Below are 18,418 nucleotides of genomic sequence, written 5' to 3' on the forward strand. Positions count from 1 at the left end.
AGAAAAGGTTTGAATTTTAAAAAACATGAAAAGGGGCCGGGCGCGGTGGCTCAAGCCTGTAATCCCAGCACTTTGGGAGGCCGAGATGGGCGGATCACGAGGTCAGGAGATCGAGACCATCCTGGCTAACACGGTGAAACCCCGTCTCTACTAAAAACACAAAAAACTAGCCGGGCGAAGTGGCGGGCGCCTGTAGTCCCAGCTACTCGGGAGGCTGAGGCAGGAGAATGGCGTAAACCCGGGAGGCGGAGCTTGCAGTGAGCTGAGATCCGGCCACTGCACTCCAGCCCGGGCGACAGAGCAAGACTCCGTCTCAAAAAAAAAAAAAAAAAAAAAAAAAAAACAAAAAAAAAAACATGAAAAGGAGCAAGAGAAAAGGAGAATCAAAATAAAATGTATTAGGAACCAGATAGTAAATGTTAAAATCAAGAGATTACCAAGAACAGACAAGAGTACATTGAAAATCTGGATGAGATAAAGTTTTGTAGAAAAACATAAATTGGTCAGGCATTGTGCCTCACACCTGTTATCCCAGCACTTTGGGAGGCCAAGGCTGGTGGATTTTTTGAGCCCAGGACTTCAAGACCCACCTGGACAACATGATAAATACAAAAAAATTAGCTGGGCGTAGTGGCATCTGCCTGTATAGTCCCAGCTCCTCAGGAGGCTGAGGTGGAAGGATCGCCACAGCCCAGGAGTTGAGGCTGTAGTTATCTGTGAATGCGCCACTGCGCTCCAGCCTGAGCAACAGAGCGAGACTCTGTCTCCAAAAAGAATATCATAAATTGCCAAATCAACAAAAGAAATACAAAACCTAAACAGATCAATTACATGTCTGATATTTGTCATTCTGCTGTCTTTCATTCTCATAATACATTGTGGTGAATATAGGTACTATTCCTTCAGCCCCTTGTGTATTTGAATGCTTTCAAAATAAAAATGGTTGAAAAACATATAGCACATTTGCACCCACCAGAATGGCTAAAATTAAAAACCGATGATAGGTGTTGGTAAGGACATGGAGAGACTGGAACTCACATGCGTTGCTGATAGAGGAAGGGTGTAAACTGGTCCAACCACTTTGGAACACTGGCATTATTTTCTAAAGCTGGAATGATCTAGCAGTTCCCAGCTAAATTGCGGACATACATTCACCAACACATGACTGTAAGCAGCACTATTTGGATTAACCCAAAACAGTAAACCCAAATGTCCTCAGTAGTGAAATAGATAATAAATTGTGGTATAATCACATAGTACACTAGTGACAGAGTAGGAGATGCCTTCCAATTGGAGCATAAAGAGAGGGAAAGAACCAGAAAGGTCAAAAAATGGTTGGTAGGTTGGCAAATGGTAAGAAACCCAGTCTTCCCAAATGATAGAGTGTGATAGAGAAGTCATGAAACGTACCGCCAGAGAGAAGAGGGAGGATGAGGCCGGGAAGAATGGACATGGCTGGCCCAGATTCCTAACACACAGTTGTCTGCATGCTTTTGCATTGTCGTATATCTTCTAGGTGACATAAAAATAGAAAAGAGGATGTTCTTTCTTGAAAATAAGCGACGACATTGTAGGTCCTATGACCGGCGTGCTCTCCTTCCAGCTGTGCAACAAGAGCAGGAGTTCTATGAGCAGAAAATCAAAGAGATGGCGGAGGTAGGAAGATGTGCTCTGGTCTTCGGGTGTGTTTCTGGGATTCTGGTTTGCTCTTAGGGTTTAGTTAGTACAAAACTGTCTTTTAAGATTTCACTTTTCTTCAGAGTGGTGAATTTGGATATATGCAAAGTTTTTAAAAAGAAAAAACCTGGGTTTTGTCATAATACTTATGTTTGTGGTTTCATAAATCAGATTTATGTTAGAAAATTTTAATTGGAGCTTAGTGTATCTATTTTACCTCCTCCACCAGCCTCAGTTCCATTTCGCTTTTTAATTTTTCTAAATACAGTATCAAATGTGCAAGTCAGCTGGAATGTATATATTGATTGTTTAATAAGTATCTTCTAAACCAGTGGCTCTCCAAGTGTGACCCAGAGATCCCTGGGTTTCCCAAGACTCTCTCGGGGGTCTACGAAGTCAAACCTCTTATAACTATACTAAGACATTACAGTGACCCTTGAACAACATGAGAGTTAGGAGTGCTTCCCCCTGTGCAGTTGAAAGTCTGCATATAATGTTTGATTGCCCCAAAACTTCACTGTGAACAGCCTGCTGTTGACAGGAAGCCTTACCCATAACAGTCAATGAACACGTTTGGTATGTTTTGTGTATTACATGCTGTATTCTTACAATAAGGTAAGCTAGAGAAAAGAAATTGTTATTAAGAAAATGATAAGGAAAATATATTTAGTATTCATTAAATGGTAGTGTGGGTCAGCATGAGAAGGTCTTTATCTTCATGGTCTTCACGTTGAGTAGGCTGAGGAGGAGGGGTGTGCTGGTTTTGCTGTCTCAGGGTGGCAACAGCAGAAGAAAATGAGCACATAGGTGGGTCCCCACAGTTCACACCTCTGTTGATCAAGGTCAGCTGTATTTGCTTTTTCACCATATTGAATTTGTACCAGCAGAAGCAAAGCAGTGGTGCCTTGGCATGAATCAGACCAGTGGTATAGAGCCATCCTCATAATCTTTGTTTTCTTCACCACCATGAACTTATATTTTTAAGACACCAGTTTCACCTATAAATGTCTTTGATAAAGCAGTAAAAATTATTTTACCAAATTTTGACCCTTGAAAACATCTTTTCAATATTCTGTGTAATAAAATGAAGTCTTCATAAAGTGCTTCCGCCACATCCCAGGATATGAAGCTTGTCTTATATCCAGGTATGAGGAAAGCACTTGTGCAATTGAGACATTGGCCACTTTTTACTTGGAAAAAAGTGACAGAAAAACTGTGATTGTTCAAAATTAGGTATTTGGCAGGCATTTTCTCAAAAATGAATGAAGTGATTATTTTTGACCAAAATTCTAGATTTTAAGCAGAAATTAGAATGTATTATCTTAATCCATGTGTTATAGAATGACATTCATTAATTTCACCAATCTTATCAGATAAGTATTTAAAGTATTAGCAAATTGATGAATGCCGTTCATTGTCATTTATTCTTGGTGATATTCACATTGTCCCGTCTCTGACTAATGGCTGCCCCTTCAAGTTAGTCTCTCTTACCCGACTCCTGTAGTCTCTGACAGTGTCTTTGCTTCTGGGCACAGCAAGATGACCCCGTTCCAACTTCTGCTTTCTCTCACCTGGACTCAACAATTTCTCCAAAGTGCCTTCTTTGCTTTTTTTTCTTTTCTTTTTTGACAGAGGAGCTCCATATGTTACCGAAGCTGGAGTGCAATGGCACATTCATGGCTTACTGCCTTAATCTCCCGGGCTCAAGCAGTCCTTCCACCTCAGCCTCCTGAGTATCTGGGACTGCAGGTGTACACCACCACACCTGGCTAACTTTTTTTCTATTTGTAGAGCCTGGGTTTCCCCATGTTGTCCAGGCTGGTCTTGAACTTCTGGCCTCAAGCCTTCCTCCCAACTTAGCCAACCAAATTGTTGGGGTTACAGGATTACACCACTATGCCTTGCCAACTTTATTTTCTTTTCTCTGATGCTAAAAGTCTTGGTTCTTAATGACATTAATAACATTATTCTTGTCAGATTATATCTGAGAATATAAAATTAAAATATCTTAAAGTCGCTTGAAATATGTCTTGGTGCTTATGCCATTAAGTTGATAAACAAGTTTATAGGCACGGTGGCTTATGCATGTAATCCCAGCACTTTGGGAGGCGAAGGCAGGCGATCAGTTGAGGCCAGGAGTTCAAGACCAGCCTGGCCAACATGGCAAAACTCTGTCTCTACTAAAAATACAAAAAATAGCTGGGCATGTAATCCCTCCAAGTAGCTGCCTGTAATCCCAGCTACTTGGGAGGCTGAGGCACGAGAATTGCTTGAACCTGGAAGGTCGGGGTTGATTGCAGTGAGCCAAAATCGTGCCACTGCACTCCAGCCTGGGCAACAAAGCAAGACTCTATTTCGGGGGGGGGAAAAAAAAGTTTATTTCTTTCTGTTTATTTTGAACTTTTAGAGAATTGGTTTTGTTTTTTTATCTAATTTTGTAAAAAAAAAATTTAGCTCTGAAATCAAAACTATAAAACAAGGAATATTCAGAAAAATCTAGCTTTTGTCCTGTCCCTTTCTCCCACTTTCCTTTGTTTGTTTGTTTTTTGAGACAGAGTCTTGCTCTGTCACCCAGGCTGGAGTGCAGTGTCAGGGTCTCGGCTCACTGCAACCTCTGACTCCCGGGTTCAAGGGATTCTCCTGCCTCAGCCTCCTGAGTAGCTGGGATTATAGGCGCAAGCACCATGCCTGGCTAATTTTTGTATTTTTAGTAGAGACGGAGTTTCACCATGTTGACCAGGCTGGTCTCAAACTCCTGTCCTTAAGGGATCCATCCACCTTGGTCTCTCAAAGTGCTGGGATTATAGGCGTGAGCCACTGTACCTGGCCTCCTACTTTGTTTATATATAACCATTGTTGTTAGTCTTTGGTTTATTTTTCCTTATTTATGGAAAAACAAATATGTATACTATTTTTATTTACCCGTCTGTCTTATCCAGATAGTAGCAGAGTTTTCCAGGCATAGTAGCTCACACCTGTAGTCCCAGCTACTCAGGAAGCTGAAGCGGGAGGATCTCTTGAGTCTGGGAGGTTGAGGCTGCAGTGAGCCAGGATCACACCACTGCACTCCAGCCTGGGCGACAGAGTGAGATGCTGTCTCACAAATAATTTAATGTAATCCCAAATGGTGAAGAACTCTTCTGTGACTGCATTTTTCGTTTAACCATGCATCCTGGCAATCACTCTATGGCAATTCTTAGGGATTTTTCTCTTTCCTTTTTGAAACTGGCTGGTATACCATTTTATGTAATACCACAGTTTATTCAGTCATTCCCCTGTTGATGGACGTTTAGGGTTGTTTCCAGGTTTTCGTGATTATAAATAGCGCCATGATAAGTTTATGCATACATCATTCCCTGTTTCTGCCCAGGTGCATCTTTGGGCTAGACTCTTGGAAGTGGCATTGATGACTCTGTGCCAGTGTCCCGCCAGTGTGGTTGTCCTGCTTTGCATTTTCACCAGTAACGTGTGAGGGTGCCCACTGCCACACAGCCTCACCAACGAAGTCTGTTGTCAAACAGTTTTTGTTTGTTTTTTGAGACAGAGTTTCACTCTTGTTGCCCAGACTAGGGTGCAATGGTGCTATCTCAGGTCACTGCAACCTCTGCTTCCCGAGTTTAAGTGATCTTCCTGCCTCAGCCTCCCAAATAGCTGGGATTACATTCGCATGCCGCCACACCCAGCTAATTTTGTATTTTTGGTAGAGACAGGTTTTCTCCATGTTGGTCAGGCTGGTCTCGAACTCCTGATCTCAGGTGATCTGCCTGCCTCAGCCTCCCAAAGTGCTGCGATTACAGGCATGAGCCATCCCACCCAGCCAAACTTAGTTTTCATTTGTTCAGTTTGTTTTTGTTGATACTATTCTTTGCTATTCAAAGTGTTTTGTGTGTCAGCCTTTTCCCTTATTTATTCTACATTTTGAGTCATACTTAAGAAAAATTGTCCTGTATTTTCTAGCTCTCTGATCCACTTACAATTTATTCACAGGTAACTTTTTGAACTGCTAAACTGTGTAATTGAAGAGATCACAATACTGGAGTTATGTTTATGGAAATGAATACTAAATGGTTAGTGTCATTTTTACTGAATTTGTGTCTGAGTGTGTGCTTTTTTTGTTCTTCAGCATGAAGACTTTTTGCTTGCCCTGCAGATGAATGAAGAACAGTATCAAAAGGTAGTTTGAAATCTCACCTTATTTGTTCTGGGCATTTTCATGGGCTGTTTTCTCTTACCATGTTTTGTCAGCATTTTTGATGGCAAATTTGTTTTTGGATAACCTCCTGTTGATTTGCTGAGTTTGCAGTTCAGCCAAGTTATAGTCAGATACATGATCTAGTATAGTCACTCTTATACCACACTGAATCAGAATTGAAGGGGAGATAATAGATGTTCCCATTAAAAATCATTACCTGACGTTCATTAGATAGACTCATAAAGGAAAGTTTACAACTTAGATATCACTTTAAAGTTAAAAGAAAGAGATATGTCTAACCTCAGGATAAGATGGGTTTCTGTATGGTGTCTGCCGCCCTCATACAGTGAGCTTTTCTTTCTTTATTTATTTATTTTTTTTTTCAAACGGAGTCTTGCTCTGCCACCAAGGCTGAAGTGCACTGCAACCTCTGCCTCCTGCGTTCAAGCGATTCTCCTGTCTCAGCCTCCCGAGTACCTGGAACTACAGGCATGTGCCACCATGTCCAGCTAATTTTTGTATTTTTGGTAGAGACGGGGTTTCACCATGTTGGCCAGGCTGTCTCAAACTCCTAACCTTAGGTGATCCATCCATGTCAGCCTCCCAGAGTGCTGGGAACAGGTGTGAACCACTACGCCCGGCTAGTGACCTTTTCTAATGTGGTATTAAGAATGGGCTGGTGGCCAGGCATCATGGCTCATGCATGTAATCTCAGCACTTTGAGAGGCTGAGATGGGAGGATTGCTTGAGCCCGGGAGTTTGAGACCAACCTGGTCAACATAGCAACACCCCATTTCTAACAAAAATTAAAAATAAATAAATAAAAGAATGGCACTGGATGCGGTGGCTCACACCTGTAATCCCAGCACTTTGGGAGGCCAGGGTGAGCAAATCACAAGGTCAGGAGTTCGAGACCAGCCTGGCCAACATGGTGAAACCCCGTCTCTACCAAAAATACAAAAAATTAGCTGGGCATAGTGGTGGGCGCTTGTAATTCCCTGCTACTCAGGAGGCTGAAGCAAGAGAATCGCTTGAACCTGGGAGGTGGAGGTTGCAGTGAGCCGAGATTGCGCCTCCAGCCTGAGCGATAGAGTGAGACTCTGTCTCAAAAAAAAAAAAAAAAAAGAATGAGTTGGTGATTGGATCAGTTGCTATAGTTAATAAAAGGAGTCAGTAGCTTGGTACATTACTTGAGATTGCTGCTTTAATTAGCTTCAATAGTCCCTTAAAATAAAGCTCAGACTTGGATACGACCAGTCCTTATGACAAGAACAAAATTCAACTTTTGAAAGCATTTTGGTTAATATCTCTTGTGTTCCTTATCCTTGCTTTTTATAATCACGTTAGCATCTGAGTACAGATGTTCTAGTCCCTTTGCACCATGGGATTGAATATGATAACTTTATACAAAGAATTACTCTAAAGAATACCAGACAAAACCCATGAAAACGTCGCTGGTTTAGGTATGGATTACTATTGTGCTAGTATCTTGAGCTGAATTTATATAGCACGAAACAGCATATCATTGTCTTATGGCCTCTAAAATGGGTTGCTTTTTACCTCAGAATTTGTTTGGGGGATGGGAGAGAGATGAGGATGGGAGACAAGGCTCTCCCTCTGCTTAAGTGCGGGACATTTCATGTGTGTTTCTTGACTGCCTGCAGGATGGCCAACTGATTGAGTGTCGCTGCTGCTATGGGGAATTTCCATTCGAGGAGCTGACGCAGTGCGCAGATGCTCACTTGTTCTGCAAAGAGTGTCTCATCAGATATGCCCAAGAGGCAGTCTTTGGATCTGGAAAGGTAAGAACTGTGTAATATGTCCCATGTATATAGGACACATTCCTGGAGTCTAAGGAGACCATGTTGATAGACAAGTGTAAGTGCCTCTTTCAGGGTGAGGTGGAATTCTGCTGGTGTGCTTATGGGCATTACCTGTTGTGTGTGATTATGTGGGTTCTCTAAGCACAGCAGATTTCTTTTCAGGGAGCAGTAGAATTCTTCCACGCCCCCATGCCTAGCTACAGAGGAGTACCGGCTTCACTCATCTTCTTATTCATAATCAGAGGGAAGGTTACCTCCGAAAGAGAGAACCTTGCAGCCTATTGGATTAAATATATGTTAAAATAACATAACTTACTTTACACAAGATCATATTTCTCTCTCCAAAGTCAGTTTCTCTGGACATCACCATAACAAACACAGTATGGGAATTTTACATTGTTTTACACCGCTAAGTTTGTGGTATTTTGTTCCAGCAGCAATATAAAGTTAACACAGTGATTAAGAAGATGACTTTTTGCCTGGGCACAGTGGCTCATGCCTGTAATCCTAGCACTTTAGGAGGCCAAGACAGGTGGATTACCTGAGGTCAGGAGTTTGAGACCAGCCTGGCCAACATGGTGAAAACCCATCTCTGCTAAAAATACAAAAATTAGCCAGGTGTGGTGGTGGGTGCCTGTAATCCAGCTACTCAGGAGGCTGAGTGAGCCAAGATCGCACCACTGCACTCCAGCCTTGGTGATGGTGAGACTCTGTCTCAGAAAAATAAATAAATAAATAAAGTTTCTGTTTTTTCAAAGAGCTTGACATTTGGAGTCAAGCAGAATGCATTGGGCCATGCCCCCCGTCAGCCATACCAGTTACCAGTTCTGTGATCTTGAGCAAATTAAATGCCTTAAACCTCAGTTTCTTCTTCTGTAAAATGGAAATAATCATAGTATTGTTTTGAAAGCTAAATGAGGTCATGAATTTAATAAACTTACTCTTTGACACATGGTAAATGCCTCATAAATTTTGGCTATTTTTAAGATGTTGTCTTTTTCCATTTGTTTTCTTTGGTGTCTGTCTTTCATTCATGTGGGACGCATTCCTCCTGTCTGACACTTTTTGTTCATGTTAAAGAGCTGTTGGAAAGCTGTGTGACTAGTGGGGCTTATAGAGCAGTGGGTTTGACTCTACATGCCTAGGAGCCAGTTAACTTTTATATTATGAACCTGAATGGCCCTTAAGTCTCTTCCCTGGGGTGATTCAGTCTGCCTCCTACCTCGTGTGTGTGAGTCCATTTTCCAAAATTCTGAAACTGAGTGGGAGGAAGGGGCTGGAGAATTCTCTGTTCATTATGCAGACTTCATTTCAGACTCTGACTTCGGGCCCCCTCAGCTCTGCTCTTCTCTGTGACTGGTTCCCAGGCCAGAGCCTTGTGGTCCAGCTGTTCAGATCTTCCTCATTTCTCTCGGAGTCAGCCAGTTCCTTCTGAAGGGGGTAGGAACTACAGGCTCCACCCATCTCCCTGTTTTCAGTTTATTACTTTGAGTCCCCACCCCTCCCCACCACTCAGCTCTGCTTTCCAGAGGGTCTCCAGCTTTCTAATATCTGTAGAGGGGACCAACTTCTCCCCAACATCTCCTTTTCAGACCCTAAGTTATGGGCTTCTCTCTCTGGTCTGCTAAGCCATTTACCCTTGCTCCACTTTCAATCTCTGTAGATTGTGATTTGGGCTGATAGAGGTCCTCTAGTGATATCAAAAATGTACTGAATTTTTGTTTCATGGTTTCCGTGATTTAATTGTGATTTCTCAGAGACAAACAGGCAGAGAGATCTTTGCTCTACTGTCTCAGGATCTATGTTTTTAACCACTGACACTTTTTATTTTTCTATAAATGGTGTTGGTTTTTTTCTTTTTTGCCGGTTCGCCTTTTTCTAGTCGGAGCTCAGCTGCATGGAAGGCAGCTGCACGTGTTCGTTCCCAACCAGTGAGCTGGAGAAGGTGCTCCCCCAGACCATCCTATATAAGTACTATGAACGAAAAGCCGAGGAGGAGGTTGCAGCAGCCTACGCTGACGAGCTTGTCAGGTTTGTTCTCAGGCAGAGCGTGCCATCTGCCAACCTTTCCCCATTGTGAAAACTACCTGGGCACTTGCATCAGATGATGAAAATTGAGTATATCTTCCAGGTTTTTTGGCATTTCTTGCTAAGAAATAAGATTATCATTAATTTTACTTATTTATTTTTATTTTTTACACCTCAAAACCATTGAGTAACCAGTAATTCTATTAATGGAAAAATCTGCAGTTCAAACTACTTCTTTTTATTTTTTGAGATGGAATCTCACTCTGTCACCCAGTTATGGAGTGCTGGAATGCAGTGGCACAATCTCAGCTCACTACAACCTCCGCCTCCCGAGTTCAATCTATTCTCATGCCTCAGCCTCCCGAGTAGCCTGGATTACAGGTGTGCGCCTCCACGTCCAGCTTTTTTTTGTCTTTTTAGTAGAGACGGGGTTTTGCCTTGTTGGCCAGGCTGGTCTCCAACTCCTGACCTCAAGTGATCCACCCACCTCGGCCTCCCAAAGTGCTGGGACTACAGGTGTGAGCCACCCCGCCCGGCCTGCAGCTCAGACTTCTGTCTACATATCTTGGCACCCCCGATCTTCTGGCCCGTAGACACAATCATGGTGCCCTGGGCTGGAGGGAAATCGGTATATGCAAGGAGTTCTCATTGAGATTGAGATGTGTTTATTGAGTGGTTTATATTGAGTCAGGACCGCAAGTGGTGATTATGTTTCCTGATAAGAGCCAGCACAAAGAAGAGGCTCAATCTGTGTTTTCAGGAAAACTAACAAGTATAAAGGGGATGTGAATGTCCAGCTCAAAACTCCATCTTCATATGAACAGTCACATGGAGCTGGAACCAAGTCAGTCTTTAATGTTGGAAGTAATGTCACTTCTGCTGTTCTGACTGTAGGTGCCCCTCCTGTAGCTTTCCTGCTCTGTTGGACAGTGATGTGAAGAGGTTCAGCTGTCCTAATCCTCGTTGCCGAAAGGTAGGGAGGCAAATTTTTTTCTAGATGTATATTATGGTATTATAGGCTACCCTCATGGCCCAGATACCTGCTGTTTACCTGACTGCTGATGTATAAGAAGGATCTGAGTGCTTTCCTTTTCATAAGCAAATGAGGATGAGTACTTTGTGAGTAACGGTTGACATGGTTACTGAGATGGCAGCCACTCGTGTCACTCCAGTTACAAAGCTCTGGATTGCTGTTTTATATCATCATCTTTAGGACAGACACTGTAATGTAAAGTGGGAAGTGTTTAGTTTTTCTTCCACTGTGTCAACATTTTTCTTGCTTGCTCTTTTCACCACCTGTGCTCAAATAACCCCTGCTACCCCTCCCTGCACAAACACACACACCTTTTGCCATTTTCAAAGTCCAGATGATGCTTTTTTGATTAAAGAACTGGGCATCATAGTGGCATCTCCATCACATCTGGTAGGTTATTCATTTGACTGTTTCTCCTCATAAGAACTGACTGTATTAGGTGGGAACAGAGCTGTCTAGGCGCATTACTGTTGCAGATCTTTCTTCCCTTTAGCTTGGCGCCTACTCTGAACTAAGAGTGTCTTAAAATTTGTCAACTATTTAGAAGCCACTTAGAGTTTTTAGTGAATATTAGCATCCACCTAGACAAATACGTTCTAAGCCATTTTTCTAAAATTGGGTGATTAGAGTTGAACACTGCAACATCTTTGCCTTGGGGAAAGTAAAGAAATTAAGGTAGAGATTAGAAAAGGAAGAAGAAACTAAACTAATGGATCAAAACTTTATTTATTTTGTTTTCAGCATTAATATTTCTGGCCATTTTATATGTTCGCACCCCAGGCTGTTGCTATAACAATTGTCCCAACAGTCACTGGCATCTTGCAACTCTAAGAAAGCAGAGTGCTAGGCCGGGCGCGGTGGCTCAAGCCTGTAATCCCAGCACTTTGGGAGGCTGAGACGGGCGGATCACAAGGTCAGGAGATCGAGACCATCCTGGCTAACACGGTGAAACCCCGTCTCTACTAAAAAATACAAAAAAACTAGCCGGGCGAGCTGGCGGGCTCCTGTAGTCCCAGCTACTCGGGAGGCTGAGGCAGGAGAATGGCGTAAACCCGGGAGGCAGAGCTTGCAGTGAGCTGAGATCCGGCCACTGCACTCCAGCCTGGGCAACAGAGCGAGACTCCGTCTCAAAAAAAATTAAAAATAAGAAAGCAGAGTGCTGGCCTCTCCCTGTGTGCTTCCAGTGGGTCAGGTGCTGGACTGCCTGGGGAGATGATGCCTGCGCTAAGACACAGCAGATAGGGAGGAAGTAGCCAAAGGATGGAAAGGGTGGGGGTGGAGTGGAGATGGAGAAATGCCCAGGAGTGGCAGCAGTGTGGACACTTACTGGTGCTAGGAGTGTGAAGGAGGCTCATAAGCTGAGCAGGGGCAGGCCCATGCAGCACACTGTCCTGAGGTGGGGAGAGGTAAAATATCAGGGAAGTCTACTTGCCTATTGAGTAGTCCAGGTGAGAAATGTACAGCACTATACCGCCTCTTAGGTCTTCATGAGTTGCTTAGAAGGAGCTGGGAACTACATTTCCTAGTAAGGTTTCAAATAAGGTCTCCCAGTGAAAGTCCTTATGTACAACTGGGAAGGTCAAAGAAGAGGAGAGACCATTATTCTCTCAGGACATTTTTTTTTTTTTAATTTTGAGACAGGGTCTCACACTCTGTCGTCCATGCTGGAGTGCAGTGGCATGATCTCAGCTCGCTGCAACCTCCGCCTCCTGGCTTCAAGCAGTTCTCCTGCCTCAGCCTCCCAAGTAGCTGGGATCACAGGCATGTGCCACCATGCCCAACTCATTTTTATATTTTTAGTAGAGATGAAGTTTTACCATGTTGGCCAAGCTGGTCCTGAACTCCCCCGGCCTCCAGTGATCTACCCGCCTCAGCCTCCCAAAGTGCTGGTATTACAGGCGTGAGCCACCACCCCCATCCTGAAGACATTTAAAAGCAGCTGCATTTGTTGCCCAGTGGCTCATGCCTGTAATCCCAGCACTTCGAGAGGCTGAGGCGGGCAGATCACTGAGGAGACCAGGAGTTCGAGACCAGCCTGAGCGACATAGTGAGACCCTGTCTCTACAAAACAAATTTTAAAACTCAGCTGGAAGCGGTGGTGTGTGCCCATAGTCCTAGCTACTTAAGAGACTGAAGCAGGAGAATCACTTGAGCCCAGGAGGTTGAGGCTGCAGTGAGCCATGATTGTGCCACTGCACTCCAGCCTGGACAACCGAGTAAGACCCTGTCTTTAAAAGAAAAGAGTCTAAAAAATAAAAGCCTGAGGGCACACATGAGTCTGGAATAGCATCTAGTGAGCGTCAACTTGGAATGTTGATGAGAGCTTCCCAGGGGCTCTTAACATCCCAAATAGGAACACCACATATATTTTAGTTTCTATCTGTGGGAGGAATATACATGGCCTGCTGAACTTAGAGGTAGCCATGTATCTTCTTGTGGCCAGTGAAACATGTGAGTAGTTAGATCACTTGCAGAAAAAACCATAAAGGCATGTCATATGGGATAATGTCAAGATGACAGAAGAGAAAGCCCCAGACCCTCTTTTTCCCATAGAGATACCAGTTCAACAACAATAGAAGGACCATTTCTCTCTGTGAGAAATCCAAAAACCAGTTGCATCAAAGACTGGGGAATTTGTGGTGCTGGCTCTCCAGAGCTCCTCCCCCTGGCACAGCACCGTGTGATTGGGAGGGAACTCCCAACTCCTGGCATCTTTATGGGGAGGAAAAAGAAGACTGGAACATATATCTGATATTCAGACCTCTAAGGAGGCTGCTCAAGGTACAGGTTGGGGACCACTGAGGACAAATGGGATGGTGGAACTAGCACATACTGACTCCTCATTGCCCTCTCCCTGCTTCTCTTTGGAGGGAAGGAGTTGGAGCGTGAGTCCAGCATTCTAGGTTTTCTGGAGCCCACCCAAGACTCTGGTTTCTTTCTCACTCAATGGAGCACTGATGGGACCTGGCATGGTCTAGGTCCCTGGGGGCTGCGGAGAAGAAGAGAAAGCTGGGTGCTGGGTGGCTTGTACTGCCCCAGAGGACCCACAGTACAGTAGGCAGAGTCCAGTGTACCTAGAAGGCTGCTTTTTGGGTCCAGGGGAAGAGTAGAGCATGTGTCCAGCATTTGGAGTTCTCAAGGGGCTGCCTGAGGGACTGGCTTCTGTCTCACCCAACTCAGTGCTGGCAGAACCCAACGTACTCTAGATGCTTTGGAGCTGCTGAGGCCAAAAAAGAGCTGGGAAGCTTACAGTAGCTCCAGAGGGCCTGTGGTACCTCAGACAGGCACCAGAAGAAGCAAGAGCTTGCAAGCTCCTGAAAAAAGGAAAACAAAAGCCTGAGCACTTAGATTAGCCTACGATTTAGGAAAATCGTCTCACAGGAAGCCTATTTTAGAATAAAATTATGAGTATCTCATGTAATTTATTAAATACTGTACTGAAAGTGAAAAAGAGAATGATTGTATGGGTACTTGAATTACAGTTTCTACTGAATGTGTATCACATTCACACCACAGTAAAGTCAAAAAGTGTAAATTAAACCATTGTTAGAGAGCATCCATATGCACCCAGCATCGGCGCACCCAAATATGTGAAGCAAATATTGACAACCGAAGGGAAAAATAACACAAAAATAGTAGGAGATTGCAGTACCTCACTTCCAATCATTGTTAGCACCACCAGGCAGAACATTAGTAAGGAAACAGCTGACTTGAATAAAATTATAGACCTAACAGACACATACAAAACATTCTAGCCAACAGGAACAGAAAACACATTTTCTCCTCTATTGCACATGGAACATTTTCTAGAATAGAAAATATTAGATCATAATACAGGTTTTAACAAATTTAAAATCAAAATCATACCAAGTATCTTTTCCAGCTACAAGGTGATAAACTTAGAAATCACAAACAGCAAGAAAATTCACAAAATATGAGAACTAAAGAACACACTGTCCAGGCATGGTGGCTCCCACCTGTCATCCTGGCACTGTGGGACACCGAGGCAGGCGGATCACGTGAATTCAGAAGTTCAAGACCAGCCTGGCCAACATGGTGAAGCTCTGTCTCTACTAAAAATACAAAAATTTAGCTGGGTATGGTTACGCGCCTGTAATCCCAGCTACTTGGGAGACTGAGACAGGAGAATCACTTGAACCAGGGAGGTGGAGGTTGCGGTTGCGATGAGCGGAGATTGTGCCACTGCACTCCAGCCTGGGTGACAGAGTGAGACTCTATCTCAAAAAAAAAAAAAAACATACACACTGAAAAGCTTTTTTTTTTTTTACTAAGATCGGAAACAAAGCAAGGACATCACTCTCATTACTTCCATGCTACATAACACTGGAAGCCCTAGCTAGAGCAGTTTGGCAGGAAAAAGCAAAAGCGTCCATCTCCATGTAAGTTCACAGATAACATGATCTTATACATAGAAAAATCTGCAGTTTCCACAAAAACCTTGTTAGAATTAATAAATTCAGCAAAGGTGCAGGATACAAAATCAGCACATAAAAATCAGTTGCATTTCTGTACACTAACAAACACTCCAAAAAGAGAAATTAAGAAAATCTAATTTATAATACATCAGGAAAGTTAGAATATTTAGGAACAACTTAACCAAGGAGTAGGGAAAAACTTATACACTGAAAACTATGAAAAATCGCTGAAATAATTAAAGAAGACATAAATAAATGGAAAGACATGCCTAAAATGCATATAGAACCACAAAGGATCCCAGATATCCTAGACAGTCTTAAGAAAGAAGAACAAAACTAGAGGCCTCACACTTCATGACTTCAAAACATATTACAAATTTACAGTAATTTAAACAGGCAGACATGTAGACCAATGGAACGTAATACACTGCTCACATAATACAGTGCACACATTTATGATGAGCTGATCCTCAACAAGGGTGCAAAGAACACACACTGGGGGAAAAGGTAGTCTTTGATAAATGGTGCGCTGTAAGCCAAATATCCACATGCAAAGGAATGAAATTAGACCCTGATACCATATCTCATACCGTAACACAAAAATCAACTTTTTAAATGGATTAAAGATTTAAGTGTAAGACCTGAAACTGTAAAAACTAGAAGCAAACATAGGTGGAAAGCTTCATGACATCAGTCTTGGCAATGATTTCCTGAGTATAGCACCAAAAACAAGGTAACAAGAGCAAAAAATAGGCAAGTGAGACTACTAAGATGCTTTCAGTAAAGGAAACCATCAACAGAGTGAAAAGGCAGCCTATGGAAAGGAATTGAAATCCTTTGAGAAGGGATCTCAGCATGTTCCTATGTTCATTGCAGCATTGTGCACAGTAGCCACGAGATGAAAGCAACTTACTGACATGTTCAACAGATGAATGATTAAAATGTGGTATATTATGCAGCCTTTGAAAAGAAGAAACTCCTGACACATACTACAACACAGATAAACCTTGAGGACATTGTGCTCAGTGTGATTAGCCAGTCACAGAAGGACAAATACTGCACAATTCCACTTAAATGCAGGATCTAAAGTAGTCAGACTTATAGAAGCACAAAGTAGAACCCTGGGTGCCAGAGGCTGGGAGAAGGCAAAGTGGAGAGTCGCTGTGCATTGGAGAGTTTCAGTCATGCAAGATGAAGTTGTTTAGAGATCAACTGTAGAAAATTTTGCTAATAGATCCTATACACTTAAAAATGTGTTAATTGGGTAGATTTTGTATCGTGTTTTTACCACACTTTTTGTTTTGTTTTGTTTTGTTTTTTTGAGATGGAGTATCGCTCTGTCGCCCGGGCTGGAGTACAATGGTGCAATCCTGGCTCACTGCAACCTCCACCTCCCGGGTTCAAGCGACTCTCCTGCCTCAGCCTCCTGAATAGCTGGGACTACAGGCACCTGCTGCCATGCCCGGCTAATTTTTTGTATTTTTAGTAGAGACGGGGTTTCACCGTGTTAGCCAGGATGGTCTCGATCTCCTGACCTGATGATCCTCTGCCTGCTTCGGCCTCTCAAAGTGGTGTTGGGTTGGGTTGAGTTGTGTTGTGTTGTGTTTTTGTTTTTGTTGAGATGGAGTTTCACTCTTGTTGCCCAGGCTGGAGTGCAGTGGCGTGATCTCAGCTCACCGCAACCTCTGCCTCCCAGGTTCAAGCAATTCTCTTGCCCCAGCCTCCTGAGTAGCTGGGATTACAGGCATGCACCACCACGTCTGGCTAATTTTGTACTTTTAGTAGAGACGGGGTTTCTCCGTGTTGGTCAGGCTGGTCTCGAACTCCTGACCTCAGGTGATCTGCCTGCCTCGGCCTCCCAAAGTGCTGGGATTACAGGGTGAGCCACCGCACCCAGCCTACTGCGGTTTTTTTTAAAAGGGCATATGGTTCATTTTATTTTCCCTCTGCCAAGAGGGATATGCAACATGAGTGAGAAGAAAGTCTCTGTTTTGAGCTACTGAGGTTTGAGTTTGTTCCAGCAGCATAACCTAGCACATCCTAACGGATAAAGATCCTAATGACCATAACTGCCCTTGGAGGTGGAGAACAGGGGCGGATTTGAGAAGTAGAGGATTAAAAGGTGATGTGCTGCATGTAAAGGTGGGGAGAGGGCCAGAGGCCTCACAGGTTTGTCTGGTGTAGGCCACTATGTAGTTGATGATGGTGTTTACAAAACCGGAAATGGAATCCAAAAGATTCAGGAGGGAAGGTTACTCTTGTTTCAGACATGTTAAGATTTTAGGGGAGACATCCAATGTGTACGTGTTTTTACAATTCCTGGCACATAATAGGTGCTCCATAGATCGGTGACCCTAGATCAGTGACTAGATCTAGGCTGGAAGAAGAATTTGGAGTCTGAAATGAGCAGCAAAAGGAGGAAAGAGGTGGAGGGCAAGGTGCCTATGAGGGAAATTATTAGCTTCGAAATGCTGGGCCATGCTAAGTTTAAAGTATGTCTTTTCATTTATTCACATCTTTTTATACCCCTCAGCAACGTTTTGCAGTGGAGAGAATGTGTATTATGATTACATGATCGATTACAATATGCTTCAGAACTTGACTTTCACCTACAGATAATAGCATTCACATTTTAGTTTCTAATGTTAGGGTAAGGGTTATGTGTTTGGCCCATTATGGAAAATAAAGTGAAAAATGTGATCACATGGGGACCTGAGGCAGTGACAGCCTGGTGGAGCTGGCTCAGTGACTACCAGCGGAATGAGAGAAGTCCCACCTTGTCCTTTGGATGAGAAGGAGTTTATGCCTAAATCTTGTGTCCTTATTTGTGGGCTGTGGAACGAGTTGCCACTAGGTGGCACTGATGCTCCGTGAGGAAAGGGTTTTCTTCCTCATGGGTGTTTGAAAAGTGTGTCAGCAAAACACTGTTTTGTAAGCAGAATTGACACAGTTCTTTTAGGCTCAGGTACTAAAGCAAACCACTATATGCATTTAGACTTCATCTAAGATGTCCATGTTATTAGCGCATACACTTTTACCTTTCTTAATTGTGCAAATTCTCCTTATGCCATTCTTTCTAGCAAGATGGCTAAAGCATTTGCTAATCTTTGAGGATTCCCGAGCTAACCTCGGGAAGCTAATTTTGATCCGTGTGAGAGTAAGGGCACCTGCTTTCTCATTGCAATGTCTTTGCCAGTAATATAAATTCCAGTTGGCTTTTCAGAAACTT

The 18,418-nt window shown here is 43.2% G+C and overlaps 1 protein-coding gene across 4 annotated transcripts in view; it reads left to right on the forward strand.

Moving 5' to 3' along the window:
* RNF216 (ring finger protein 216) overlaps positions 1-18,418 on the forward strand; it is a 162,049-nt gene that overhangs the window by 55,761 nt on the left and 87,870 nt on the right. For all 4 annotated transcript variants that reach the window (XM_073012807.1, XM_008018763.3, XM_008018766.3 and 1 more), the window contains 5 exons: positions 1,517-1,656; positions 5,801-5,851; positions 7,534-7,671; positions 9,575-9,723; positions 10,615-10,693. In XM_073012807.1, the coding sequence (XP_072868908.1) occupies positions 1,517-1,656; positions 5,801-5,851; positions 7,534-7,671; positions 9,575-9,723; positions 10,615-10,693 (557 nt within the window). The remainder of the gene's footprint in view (positions 1-1,516; positions 1,657-5,800; positions 5,852-7,533; positions 7,672-9,574; positions 9,724-10,614; positions 10,694-18,418) is intronic.

Source organism: Chlorocebus sabaeus, chromosome 28 (genome assembly GCF_047675955.1).
Source record: "Chlorocebus sabaeus isolate Y175 chromosome 28, mChlSab1.0.hap1, whole genome shotgun sequence".
Classification (NCBI taxonomy): domain Eukaryota; kingdom Metazoa; phylum Chordata; class Mammalia; order Primates; family Cercopithecidae; genus Chlorocebus; species Chlorocebus sabaeus.